We start from the raw sequence: 13,545 nt of genomic DNA on the forward strand, positions 1-13,545 counted from the left end.
TTCAGAAATTCCAAAGACCATTTTCAGTACTTTAGGCGCATAATTACAGTCAACACAAGCTCACTGATCCAAAGCCCTCAGCAGATTTTGTTAATTGATAATAAATATTTCTAAATAAAGTTCAGAGACTTTCTAGAACGAATATATACAAAAAAAAAGCTGAAGAAAATAAATCTATCCATCCATCCATCCATTGATGAAGTGATGTAGTATGCATCAAAAACCAAGCATCTCATCGCATCGATCGCCTCTCTGAAGTCTGAAGCACATATGCATCGTCTTGCTGTGGTCATCGCGCCATCCGGAGCGACCCGTCCTTGATGAGGCTGTTGCTCAGTGTCTTGAAGCGCTCCCTCGAGTACTGCCGGGACGCCTTCCTCCAGTCCGTGCCGGCCTTCATCATGGCCACGAACTCCTCGAAGCTGATCCGCCCATCCTGCACAATCGCATCGCAGGATCAGATTGTAATCGCAGGATCGTCGTCTGATCTGCCTGCAGGTACGGTGACAGAGATCGAGACACGTACCTTGTTGGTGTCGACTTCTTGCATGACGTTGTCGAGCGCGGCCTCGTCGGTGTGGCCGGCCTCGTCGGCGAGCGCGTCGGCCAGCTCGGCGCGCTCGATGTAGCCGCTGCTGTCCTTGTCGAAGAAGAGGAACGCCTTGCGGAGGTGGGCGTCGTTGGAGAGCCGCTGCAGGTGGATGGTGATGGCCACGAACTCGCCGTAGTCCAGGTACCCGTTGCCGTTCACGTCGGCCTGGAATTTCGATCGAGTTCTGGGCTTTAAGGGTTGAAATGTTCTCTAAGCCTGTGTCTAATTAACTGCGTGCATGCACAATATATATAATGAGATGAAGCTAGGAGAGAGAGTCATGCTTATTTTCTTCTTACGGCCTCCATGAGCAGCTCCATCTCTGGCTCGGCCAGCTTGGAGCCGACCTTCCTGAGCCCGGCCTTGAGCTCCTCCAGCGTCACCCTGCCGTCCTTGTCGGTGTCCATGAGCGCGAACATGTCCCTGATCACCTCCACCTCCTCCACGGACAGGTGCTCCGCGATCACCCGCATCGCCTTCTTCTTGAACTTGTTCATGGCGGAGAACTGCTGCAGCCGCGCCCGGACGACGTCGCCCAGCGGCACGTTCGGCGCCTTCCGCGCGTTCTGCAGCCACGGGTGCTCTGCCAACAACAAAAGCATCAGCGATTCGGCCTTCGTTCACGAGGGACACGAAGGAAGAACAAGCAACAGGACAGGAGTAAGAGACTAGTACCGAGCACTTGCTGCGCGGTGGGGCGCTTCTTGGGGTCCATCTGGAGCATCTGGCGGACGAGGCTCTTGGCGCCGTCGGAGATCCGCGGCCAGGGCTCCCGCTGCAGGTCCAGGTTGCCGCGGAGGATGGCGCGCGCCACGCCCTGCTCCGTCTCCGCCCAGAAGGGAGGCACGCCGCAGAGGAGGATGTAGAGGATCACGCCGGCGCTCCAGATGTCCACCTCCGGCCCGTAGCTCCGCCGAAGCACCTCCGGCGCCATGTAGTACGGGCTGCCCACGATCTCCGTGAACCGCTCGCCTGTGTTGCCGTTGCATTATTGCATTGCATCCACAAAACTTCGTGTAAGCGTCATATGGATCACGGGCGTGGCACCATGCATGATGCTTGTACAGAACACGTACTACGGGTGTGATCACCGTGCACAAACGAACTAGGTCTTGTTTAGTCCCTGAGTGAAAAGTATTTAGATACTGTGGCATGTTCGTTTGTATTTTATAATTATTGTTCAACTATAAATTAATTAGTCTTAAAAGATTCGTCTAACAAACATATTTAGTGCTCCATGTATGTGTCGTAAAATTCAATATGATAAAGAATTTTTAAAAATTTTGAGATTTTGAGCGTAATGCCCTAGTGTTTGTGTTTAACCTTATTATCTGGTGAAAATAGCGTTTTGCCAAAAACCCAAATAGTAGACTTTTTCGTCACTATTTTTTTAGAAAAAATTCGGATGATATATATACTGTCAACTTTCTGAATATACGAGCTGGATCCGTATCACTGTCGTGTGTCGTGATCGTTGTTGGCTGCAGCCGCTCGGACACTTCCACGCGGAAATAAACGTCAGGCACGGCAGATTCAAGACAAAAATAAAACCGGCGACAGGACTTGTTCCTCGCACTGCATGCAGTGTCTTACTCATGCACATTGCACACACACACACACACACACACTTTCGTGTCTACAGTTCTCTGAAGCTTTCACAGGACGTGTGCCAAAAAGTTAGGTGCAACAAAGTGTAGCGCTGGCAGTTATGAAAATTTCGGTATCACACGCTACCACGTGTTTTATTTAAAAAATTTAAATGACTATTATAGCTCTTTGAAGACTGACAGAATTAAAGGCGCCCTTTTTTGCATATGTTTGGACAAGATTTAAAAATAATCATTTTCCTGTACTGGAGAACATTCGCCAACCAACAAAGTATTTAACCCAAAAGGAACGAGTGAAAGAATCCAAAATAGGTTAAGATTGTCCCAGAGGCCAAATTTGACAGCCACACGGACGTAAAAGAAAAGGAAAATGCTGTCTGTCCTTGAGAAATATGATAATCACCCGGCCTAGAAGCTCAAAAATTTGACAAAAAAAGCCTAACAATTCGATCTTGAAAGGATCGTTTTGTGCTACTTGATTTAGGATTGATGAATCATATTATACTTCATGGAACTCAAGATAGTTTTGCCAAACGTGTAATTTTGCTCGTATTTCATTAAGAGCAAACGGAACTCAAGATATCGATAGTAGAAGGGAAAGACGGGACAAAATAAACAATTTTTTTTAAAAAAAAAAACAGACCAATGCAAGGGGGGAATTAGGCAGCACCAGTAACTCAGTAAGACAGCAAGCAGGCTGACCTGGTTTGAAGAAGACGGAGAGTCCGAAATCGATGGCCTTGAGCTGCGCGTCGTCGCTCTTGCCCGCGTACAGGAAGTTCTCGGGCTTGAGGTCCCGGTGCATGACCCCGTGCGCGTGGCACGCCCTGACCACCTCCGCCACGGTCCTTGCCGCCGCCGCCGCGGCGCGCTCCGTGTACCTCCCGCGCGCCACGATCCGGTCGAACAGCTCCCCGCCGTCGCAGAGCTCCATGACGAGGTGCACGGCGTCGGCGTCCTCGTACGCCGCCCTTAGGCGCACGAGCGCCGGGTGGTCGGGCAGCGACGCCATGATGGCCACCTCCCGGCGCACGTCGGCGACGTCCACCGCCGTGCGCAGGCGCCGCTTGGGTATGGACTTGCACGCCAGCCGCTCCCGCGTGGCGCGGTCCGTGGCGAGCCGCGTGACCCCGAACTCGCCCCGCCCGAGCTCACGCCCGAGGTGGTACTTGTCCGTCACCCGCAGCCGCGGGTGGTGCGGCACCACGCCGTCCAGCACGCGCGCCGCCAACGCCGACGCGCCGCCAACGCCGCGGGACGCGGGCGGCGCCGAGTCGTACGGGTTGTTGGGCTTAGTAGTAGCCGCCGCCTTGGGCCTCGCCTTGGGTCTGGGCTTGGTAGGCCGCGGGCTCGGCTCCTCCTGCTGGCTGCTCGGAGGCGTCGCCGGCCTCTTGTTGTGGCCACCTTGTGGATGTGGCGGCGGCGCTTTGCTGGCTGTGGCCGCGTCGGGTTCGGGCTGGTCAGGGGACGTGGAGGTGGTGCCGCAGAAGCACACGTTGCCCATGGCGTCTAGCTAGCTAGCTAGTAGAAGCTCAAGGCTGCTGCTCTCTCGAGCTTGTATGTGTAAAAACCTGCGGCGGTTGCTGATGCCAGTAGTGTATGGAGGAGAGGGAAATATCTCTCTCCCTTCCGAGCTCTGCGTGTGTCTACTCCATATGAAAACGAAAGATTTGGTCGCTGTGGCGTCGATTGTCTGAACAGTTGAAGCGAGGCGTGGATGAGTTAATGGCTAGGTATAGCAGCAGCTCGGCGGGAAGGGGAAGGGGAAGTAGTCGCGGGAGGGAAGAAGTCCAGGTATCCAAAGTACGCAACGACGACAGGGACGACAAAGGGCCAAAGGAAGAAGAAGCAGCGTACTATGCAGATGCAGCTTTCAATCATAATTTTTTTTAAAAAAATGTCAATAGAATATGGAGATGGATGATCGATGGATCCGGAAAAGGGAGGCTTTGCTTCGCGCGTACGCGTATACGTTCATTGGAGGAGACGGACGGATCGTGGCCGGGTCGCGAAAAAGGCGCGGGGTACGGTTGGATCGGCACTCGGCAGGGAGAGACCGCGCGGAAAAGCCAGGTTTTGATTTCGCGGGCGTGGAGGGAGAGGCACAGCGACCGGCCGCCGGCATCAGCAAACGCACGGCGCGGCGGCCGGCCGCCTGGGGTTATGGGCGCGGACACCATCATCACCGTGGCTGGGGGCGATCCAATGAGTTGGTCCGGGGGGCCGCGCGCCACATCGTGTACTACGCCGCCCCCTCCCGGCAGTGGCGCCTGCCGGGGTGCGTAGGTATCGCGACAGCTGCCGTGTGGTTTACTAGATTCCAGCAAGGGAGGAGGGGGGTTAGAAAACGACCCGGCGTTATGGCACGAGAGTTGTGGAGGGAAACTGCCCCGGGGTAGTCAGTAGTCAGTAGTGTGATGCGTGGTGTGAGCATGACATTATATGACATGGCAGTGTGGTCGTGGCCGGTAATCAATGCATCCCCTTCTCAAGCGCAGGGACACGCACGGCGGCGTCGCTCCAGTCTCCCGGCCGGACGAGACCAGTAAACTAATTTTTGGTTGGAAATCACGAGACAAATCTTTTAAGTCTAGTTATAAGTACTATAGTAATCTACATATGCTAATGATAAATTAATTAGGCTTAATAAATTCGTCCTACAGTTTTCAGGTGAGATATGTAATTAGTTTTTTTTATTTATATCCAAATACCCCTTCCGACATCCTACTAAACAATTGATGTGACATCTAAATTTTTTTTGATCCCCAACTAAACAAGGCCTAGGTTATTCTGACACCTGATCCTGAAGCAGCTAAAATTGACGTTGATGATTTAAAATACTATCTATCTATCCATTTCATTTCACAGCCTTTTCTCCCCTGATCACGTACTTCACGTACAGAGGAGCCCTCTACCAACTGAAGAATGGATCAGCAGGCACCGCAAGCTGATGGACATATATTCATATAAGTATGAACACTAATTATACCAGCACTCTTTGAGTCTTTATTACGAGCACATATCATATGCTTGCTCGTTCAAGGACCACTGCACAAGCCGGGCGTCGCGTTGGTAGCTGGACTAATGATGTCGGCTGCTGCGAAAGCGCGCGCGCGCACACACACACACACTAGAGAGGGCACCACCGTCACCGTGTGAGGTAGTACCAGGAGAAAGGAGGCCGCTGCTGTGACTGTGACACTTTCCGCTATATATGGTCCTCTTCAAGGAAAGGCGACCAAGCCTTACACTACTATTATAGGCCGCCGTCGAGATTAGTCCACAGCAGGCAGGCCGCAGGGGCCAACCAGGCAAAGCGAGCAGCGGCCGTGGTCAGTCAAACAAGAGCACAAAAGGGAACCTAGCCAACATGATAGCGGCATGAAGCGACGTGCAGCGGCTAATCATGGACTCCGCAACCCCCTCGCCCATGATTCTGCGCCCTGCGATGCGAAAGCGAGCCAGACAAAATTACCGCGTCCTCTTTTCTTACAGTAGCCTTTCGTGCGTCATCATCAGATCAAAAGGACTAGTAAAGACAAGGCTGTCTTACTCGGAGTGTAGTGGGATGGGTGGGTCACAAGAAATGGTCAGGTGAGAGAGCTGGAATAATCATCCAAGTTCCTGCTGCTACGTCTTCTCTTCTGAGAAGACAAGGAACTCGTGGTTTTTTTTCTTTGGCTTCTCTAGGTCAGCTGTCTGATCAAATCCTACCAAAACGCTACGCAGACAGGCAAGCAGGGTTAATACATTGACACGACCACGCGCAAGCCAAAGAAAAATAATACAGTTGCTTCGTGTCGCCGTCTTTGAAAACATGTAGCCTCAGCTCGACCTACTACGAGCCGTTGCAGTTGCAGGTGACCTGGGCATCAGGGCACTCACAATGCAAGACTCTATCACAGAGTCCCAAACACTTAATTACATACTCCCTCCGTCCACGAAAGAGTCAATTTCTAGAGTTATCCTAAGTCAAACTTTTAAACTTTGACCAAATTTCTAGAAAAAAAATGCTAAGATTTATAGTATCAAATTAGTATTATTAGATTCATCATAGAATATATTTTCATATAATGTGTATTTTATATTATAGATGTTGTTACTCTTTTCTATAAAGTTAGTCAAACTTTAAAAAGTTTAACGGGCACGGATCCTAGGAATTGATTCTTTCGTGGACGGAGGGAGTATTATTTATGGTATTTTGCTGATGTGGCAGCATATTTATTGAAGAAAGAGGTAGAAAAAATACTAAGACTCCAAGTCTTATTTAGACTCCAAGTCCACATTGTTCGAGGTAATAAATAACTTTAGACTCTATGATAGAGTCTGCATTGTGAGTGCCCTTAGCGTCATAAAAACAGATCAACTTGCCGCCAGTCTTTAGTAATTAAAGAGGATAAACAAGGCATCATAAAAACAGATTAACTCGCCGCCAGTGTTTAATAAAGAGGATAAACAAGGCAAGCGTCCAAGCAATGGACGAGCTACATCAATAGGACAGCGGACAGATTAGATGGATGCAGCGATGCGATAATCTTTGTAGCCATCAAGCATCCGACAACCATCTTACTAAGAGGCTGTCCCCATTTATTCCAAAAAGATTTAGGGTTTTGGTTCATCATTTTATAAAATAGAACTAAACACCATATAAAAATTTAGACAAAAATATAGTTATTCTTCAATTTTGATTTTAGCCTCAAGAGACGAAAAAAACCCAAAAGAGCCTCATGAGAGCAATAAATTCTACATTTAAAAAAATACTAAATATGACCCTAAAAATTTTGGCATTTTACATTCCATCACAAAGTAGTTGGCATTTTACATTTTTTTTGAACTAAACACCCCTAACTCTTACTAATAACCAGCCATCGGTTCGGTATAAAGCGTTGCAGCAAAAGACTTCGAGGCCAAGCAACGAATCAACAATCACCTCTAAATGCTGCAAAGATACGATAGACCATAGCAACCTGATGTAACGACAAAATCCGGTCCCAACATCGACACCTCCACTCCTCCAGCACAGAGTATAATAATGAAGAAATATAAGGGGCATATTAACACATAAAAGGCGTAACTTAGGAGAACGAATATGACCTGAAACTACTTTCCCAGAGTTTTTCCACATTACCGACCGACCATGTGCAGTCACTCGAGTAGCAAAAAGAACTCACAGATGGGGCCAACGGTGGCGTAATAACAGGCTAAGTTAGTTCTATAATAACAAAATGGCTCTTCTCCCTCGCTCCACATCCTCAAACAAAACAGTCAGCGAGCTAGGCGTTTGCACCAAGCTCAACCCTCCCAGGATTGCCATGGCCGCCTCCCTGTGCACCTCCACCATGGTTGTTGTAGTAAGAGTTGCCACCGCCAGAGCGACCACCCCGGCCTCTGTTGTTGTTGTAGTTCCTCGGCTGGTAGTATCCAGATTCATAGTAGTACCCACCGCCTCCGCCACGGCCGTTCTGGTATCCACCACCGCCACGGCCGTTCTGGTACCCACCGCCTCGGCCACCACGCCCTCCACGACCATTAGGATAGCCCCTCCTGCCGCCACCACGACCACCACCCCCACGCTGGTTCTGGTAAGACCGCCGCTGGGTGAATTGTTGGTCTTTTTGTTCCTGATCCTCCACATCAGCATCAAATGTCTCCTGCTCTGCCTCAGCTGAAGGAACCTCATCAGTTGGATTCACCAGGCCTTCATCCTCCTGAAACAACATAGTTAGTACCATGGGCAGTACCACATTCAAACCAGAAAGAGAATTACCATCACATCAGTTATCATAAAAGCAGTACCACATGTTCAGCATCAACAACAGGAGCCTGATGGTCACTGTAGATTTCAGTAGCCTGCGAATCATCCTTCTCATCCTGTTAATGAACATACATCAGTAAAAAATAAAGACGACATCCAGAAAACCACAGTAAAACCAAAACAATGTACATGTCAAGGCGCAAGTAAATATTTTATTATCATCTAACGGGCTAACCAGTGGAAAAGTGAGAAAATGTCCATAAGAAAAAGATCCATGGACAAGTAAAAAATATTATAAATTCTTAACAAATAATAAGGCACAGCTAATTATTTAGAGAACACATATTCCCTCAAAACACAAAGACCACAACCTAAACATACAATAAAATCAAAAATCAAAAATCATTTTGTTTATCACCAGCCCCTACCCAAACACAAAACCATGTGTTCATGATTAAGAGACAGGCGAATCTACAATACAGAAAACAGACACCAATATTTCAAGGACAAACAAATCAGGCAAAAAGATCTAACTGAAACAAGACATCGACTTAACTAAGGCCCTGTTTAGTTCCCCACCTAAAATTTTTTCATCCATCCCATCGAATCTTTGGACACATGCATGGAACATTAAATGTAGATAAAAAAATAAACTAATTACACAGTTTAGTTAAGAATCGCGAGACGAATCTTTTAAGCCTAGTTACTCCATGATTAGCCTTAAGTGCTACAGTAACCCACATATGCTAATGACAGATTAATTATGCTTAATAAATTTGTCTTGCAGTTTCCTGACGAGCTATGTAATTTGTTTTTTTATTAGTTTCTAAAAACCCCTCCCGACATCCTTCCGACACATCCGATGTGACACCTAAAAAATTTTCGTTCCCAATCTAAACAGGCCCTAATCTTTTCTTTTCATTCCATATATCTAATCTAAAGGAAATAAGAATGTTCAATTCTATACAAGAAAAAGGATATGCTACAACCATCCAATAAATCTCTTAGCATAAAAAAAAGAATATGCACAATCTCAAGGAAGATAAGACAGATTCCACTTTTTATATAGTTTACAGTTTATATACACGAGTCTGGTTTAGTTTACTTTTCTAAAATGATCAATCAATCTTTGTAATGTGAGAATCAAGGTAGCATGAACAAATAACAAACATCACAAGTATTTAAGACCAACCTTTTATGAAGCTCATTCAAGCAATAAATAAATAATTAGCATGAACAATAACTAACATCACTGAACACTCATGTTTCTTCATTAAGGAAAAACACCCCTGTTCTCTCACTGCACAGATATTCTCCAAATAGCAACTCTGTACAGTAACTGTTAAAATATTGGGAAACAGAGGGGGTATATAATAACTACAGTAACAATCCAAATGGCAAATTACAAGCTCGATATGAGCATATTCTAGTGTGTATAGAATAATAAGGATGAAACTCTTTACACTTTGGATATTGATGCAGGAGAGCTGCGTGTCATTTCATTAATATAGGACTTTGGTTATTGTTTGATGCATCTCCCAGATAGCAACTAAAGAACATTCCTACATTCTCAAATAGACACATTCCACTAATCACTGAATACAAAGAATTAACTCATGAGATGTTGAGTACTACAAACACTGTTCATCTAAACTGTCATTTAAACACCAAATGGTGGCAGGCCATTTTCATTTAATCATCCGTCTGCCCTGCTTAATTGATCGTTTAGCCCTTCAAAATAGTAATTTTAATTTTTACCCAAATAATGGTTAAATGGTAGGTCACCAACAGTTTAGCATTTAGCATTTAGGTATAAACAGACTACAAATGAATTTAGTGCTACAAATTTTCCAGCCAAATGGCTCTTAGGGTGTAACCTATCTAGGTCGTTACAAGGGTATAGTTTAGCCCTATTACATATCCATAGGATAACCTTGTCCGGTCCATAAAGGCCAAATTTGTCTAGCTCAGTTTCAAACCTAATTAAGTAACTGGTATACTGAACAGTGAACACCAGAGAAATTCTAGCTGCTTTTGCCCTATCCACTCTGGCTACAATTTATAAGCTAAGTTCAAAATATAAATAAGCAAGCTATCAAAGGAATAAAAGCAACAGGGATTGTTCTGACAACAAAACATACGATATCGAGCATTCTAAGGTACATATGAATGGGATTAACAAGAAGAAAAATGAATTCACATGCTAAAACAGGTTCTACAAAAAGTTACAGCTACAATGGTTCTTCCTACAGTAACAGGGAGTGATGATCAAGCTATGTTAAATTTCATGAACAAACTGATGAGGATTATTCTGTATACAAACTTCCTGTTAGATGACTAAAGCTGATGCCTGGTTGCGGCATCCAATCTAAAGTCTGTTTTGCTAGTACACATTTTTTCATCTATTGGTACAGTGCTGCATATTTCAGAACTGAATAAATGTGTCTACAGTATAGAAAGTTGATAACTTGAGATGGGAAAAGTTTTCTTGATTTTTGTCTATTTTTTAGAACTAAATAAAATGTAAGGCTTACTGAAATGGTCTTATATAGCTACCATCAAGTTTCCATTCCACACATAAGTTGTGGACCTATCAAGAAACTAAATCGCATGATTATCATAGATGCATAAGAGGCTATCTAAATCGCATAAGAAACTAAATCGCATGATTATCGTTGGTACAATGTCGTTGCTATCTAAAGGCATATATGCCAAACACATTATGAAGGCAGTAGCTATGGGTGTGAAGGGAGTTGGCATGACTGACAAATATGAATGTCAAAAAATGAACAGGAGGGGATCAGTGAACCAAAATTTTCGTAATTTGATGGAACAGAGACAAAAGATGTTTTATTTCAGAACTTCTTGGACCACCAAATTTCCAATTGTATGAAACCCTGGTGCTTATGAAAACGAAAAAAATCAATCTTTATTAAATATTTTAGCTCTGTCGTCATGGGAACCCAAAACTATGTCTAAAGAAACATGAGATAACAGCACTAGACACTACAATTTAATTGTCATGACATAAAATTGCTGCAGCAATTGAAACTAATATTAGCAAAATTAAGAGAAGTCAGTTATTACAAATACACTAATGTCCAGAATAAATATGCTCACTTTGAATATGCAACCTAAATTCGCAACATCTAAACAAACAAGTAATATTGATTTTTCTGATGAGTCCTAGAGCTTAGATCACATTTTCAGCTAAAAAACTATCATCGTTTACGACATTTGACTGTTGTAGCATTTTAAGCTCCCCATACGTATGATGATACAAAACACTATCCAAGATACTACATCAATCCCAAAAAGAATGACTCTAGTTTTGTCCAAAGTCAAACTATTTTAACATTGACCAAGTTTATAGGAAAGATTATTGACATTTATGACACTAAATAGGTCCACCATAGAACTATATTTCCTGATGAATGTACTTAAGCTTATTTAGTAATATAAATATGTTCTTTGTCAAACTTAAGATATAACAAATGCCATTATTATTTGGTTGGAGGGCCTACAGTTTAAAGGATAAAATCAACAATAACCGGCATTATCAGCAAGATCATTGCATATCATAAAACCATTGTATTAAACAAAACAGCTAATAATATGTTCTGTTCTGCGAGCAACATATAATGTAAAAGAAACTAGCTTCCTGGCATTGCAACTAAACAAAAAAGTAGCATCAAACTCTTACAAGTTTGGTTTAGCACTAGGATTCAGGAAACAAAAGCACTGACATAGTAACATGGCACCCTACTAATGAAACTGCACACCCCCCCCCAAAAAAAAAAGGGGGGGGGGGGGGGGGCTGGCCTTAGTTCCTCCACAGAATACAGGCCTATACTACTTCAAAACAAACATATTGTTTGGTTCTGAAATCATTTATTATTGTCTGATACTCAGTGCATGAAAAAAGAACAAATGAACCTATAAACCATCTTCTAGGTTTCTTCCCAACCAAAGAAACTAATTGTCCGTTCAATGCATCATTGTTTACAAAACATCAAAAGTGACATACTTCAAAATGAACATATATTGTTTGATTCTTAAATCATTTCTTATAGGTTAAATACTCAGTCCATGAAAAAAGAACAAATGAACCTATAAATCATCTTCTAGGTTTCTTTCCAACCAAAGAAACTAATCTTCGATTCTATGCATTACTATTTACAAAACATGAAAATAACATATATTGTGTAGAAAAGAGCCCATAGATGTATCTTCCGGTAATGTTTTGATAATACAACCCAGATACTATGAATCTACATTAGATAACTAATATGTAGTATGGATAGTGATACTGTAAAAGATATAATCTACAACCAGCAGCCTCGTAAATAATTGTATAGTAAAGTAGATCAATCATACATTCACACCAAGACAAAATTAACAGAACAGCAATCATTTGGCAATGCCAACTAAACATTGACGAAAGGATGAAAGCAAAATAACAAGTATGATTTCACCTTGTGTCCTTCAACAGCTGGGTTCTCCTCAACTGCTTCCGGTGCCTGAGGCGACACAACCATACTCTCCTGCATCTGAGCACCTCCAGCTCCAAAGCTTGCCACTGCAGCAGCCAGATCCAATGGTGGCCTCATTTCTAGCTGAGCTGTGTAGTAGCCCGATGCCATGATCCTATCCAGCTTTGCCCTCACCCCAGCATCTACAGCCAAAAGGAAATACAGATTAACTCTAAGTCAGACCATCCTACCATCTCAAACAAAATCAAGCGCAATCCATGTAGAAGTACCCACATGTGACGGTGGAGTCAGGGTGGATGGGTTCATCCGCACGGCGGAGCCAGAGGCGGGCGTGATGGGCACAAGCCTGAAGGGCGTCACGGTGCGAGACTCCGGCTGCAGCTGGAGGGCGCGACGCGGCGAGGGAGGCAAGGGCAGAAACCGCGTTCAGATCGGTCTCCGCGAGACTGTCCTCCGGATCATCCCCGACGTAGTCATAAGTGATGCAGCTGCTCCGCTCGAGCTCGCTCGCGTAAACCAAAGAGACGAAGTCGCTTTGCTGCTTGACGTCGAAGAGGGAGCCGAAGTAGATGAGCGCGAGGAGGTCCTGGACTGACGAATCTGAGTCGGAGGAGGAAGCGGCGGCGGCGGGGGCAGGGGCAGGGGCGGGGGCGGGGCGGGAGGAGAGCTCCTCCGCGACGGCGGATGCGAGCGGGGGGCGGAGGCGCTCAAGCTCGTCGATCAGGGCGGCGACGACGGGCTTGGAGCGGAGAACCTCCTCCTGCTCTCGGTTGAGCGTCTTGCCGGCGGCGAGCGACTCCTCCATCTGCGTGATGCGGTTGTACTTCTTCCGCAGCGCGCGGAGACGCTTCGATACTACGCTGAGCACCGGCCCGTCGGTGGCCTCGGCAGCCATCGTGGCCGCAGCGGCGGCGGAGGCGGTCGGAGCGGAAGAGGACGAGGCGGCTGGGGAGGTGGCCATGGCGGAAGGCTAGGGTTTTAGCGGCGATTTGTGGCAGGAATGGGGGCTCGGCGCGGGGGAGGCGACGAATCGAGGCGTCGGCGCGTCGGATTTATGGGACAGGGAAGGAGACGAGCCGGGTAGGGCAAATCAGGCGA

The 13,545-nt window shown here is 45.7% G+C and overlaps 2 protein-coding genes across 2 annotated transcripts; both read right to left on the reverse strand.

The window, feature by feature from the left end:
- Positions 1–4,227, reverse strand: LOC8054150 (calcium-dependent protein kinase 9). Its single transcript, XM_002466603.2, has 5 exons — positions 2,902–4,227; positions 1,268–1,564; positions 892–1,175; positions 527–757; positions 1–436 (listed from the first exon to the last, which is right to left on the reverse strand). The coding sequence occupies exons 1-5, from the start codon at positions 3,701–3,703 to the stop codon at positions 290–292; spliced, it is 1,761 nt and encodes a 586-aa protein (XP_002466648.1). The 5' UTR covers positions 3,704–4,227; the 3' UTR covers positions 1–289.
- On the reverse strand, positions 7,225–13,499 carry LOC8054151. The gene is made up of 4 exons (XM_002466604.2): positions 12,721–13,499; positions 12,430–12,629; positions 7,996–8,070; positions 7,225–7,907 (listed from the first exon to the last, which is right to left on the reverse strand). Exons 1-4 carry the CDS (start codon positions 13,406–13,408, stop codon positions 7,473–7,475), a joined length of 1,398 nt encoding a protein of 465 aa, XP_002466649.1. The 5' UTR covers positions 13,409–13,499; the 3' UTR covers positions 7,225–7,472.

This window comes from Sorghum bicolor, chromosome 1 (genome assembly GCF_000003195.3).
Source record: "Sorghum bicolor cultivar BTx623 chromosome 1, Sorghum_bicolor_NCBIv3, whole genome shotgun sequence".
NCBI lineage: Eukaryota > Viridiplantae > Streptophyta > Magnoliopsida > Poales > Poaceae > Sorghum > Sorghum bicolor.

What these genes read in the sequence shown, in the direction of transcription:
- LOC8054150 (XM_002466603.2), bottom strand. Translation starts at nt 3,703, where the DNA reads ATGGGCAACGTGTGCTTCTGCGGCACCACCTCCACGTCCCCTGACCAG. An exon ending in CTCCGTCTTCTTCAAACCAG is followed by an intron (nt 1,565 to 2,901) that starts GTCAGCCTGCTT and finishes ACGGCAACACAG; the next exon opens with GCGAGCGGTTCACGGAGATC. An exon ending in AAGAAGTCGACACCAACAAG is followed by an intron (nt 437 to 526) that starts GTACGTGTCTCG and finishes GCGATTGTGCAG; the next exon opens with GATGGGCGGATCAGCTTCGA.
- LOC8054151 (XM_002466604.2), bottom strand. Translation starts at nt 13,408, where the DNA reads ATGGCCACCTCCCCAGCCGCCTCGTCCTCTTCCGCTCCGACCGCCTCC. An exon ending in CAGCTGTTGAAGGACACAAG is followed by an intron (nt 8,071 to 12,429) that starts GTGAAATCATAC and finishes GTTCATTAACAG; the next exon opens with GATGAGAAGGATGATTCGCA. An exon ending in TTGTTGATGCTGAACATGTG is followed by an intron (nt 7,908 to 7,995) that starts GTACTGCTTTTA and finishes ATGTTGTTTCAG; the next exon opens with GAGGATGAAGGCCTGGTGAA.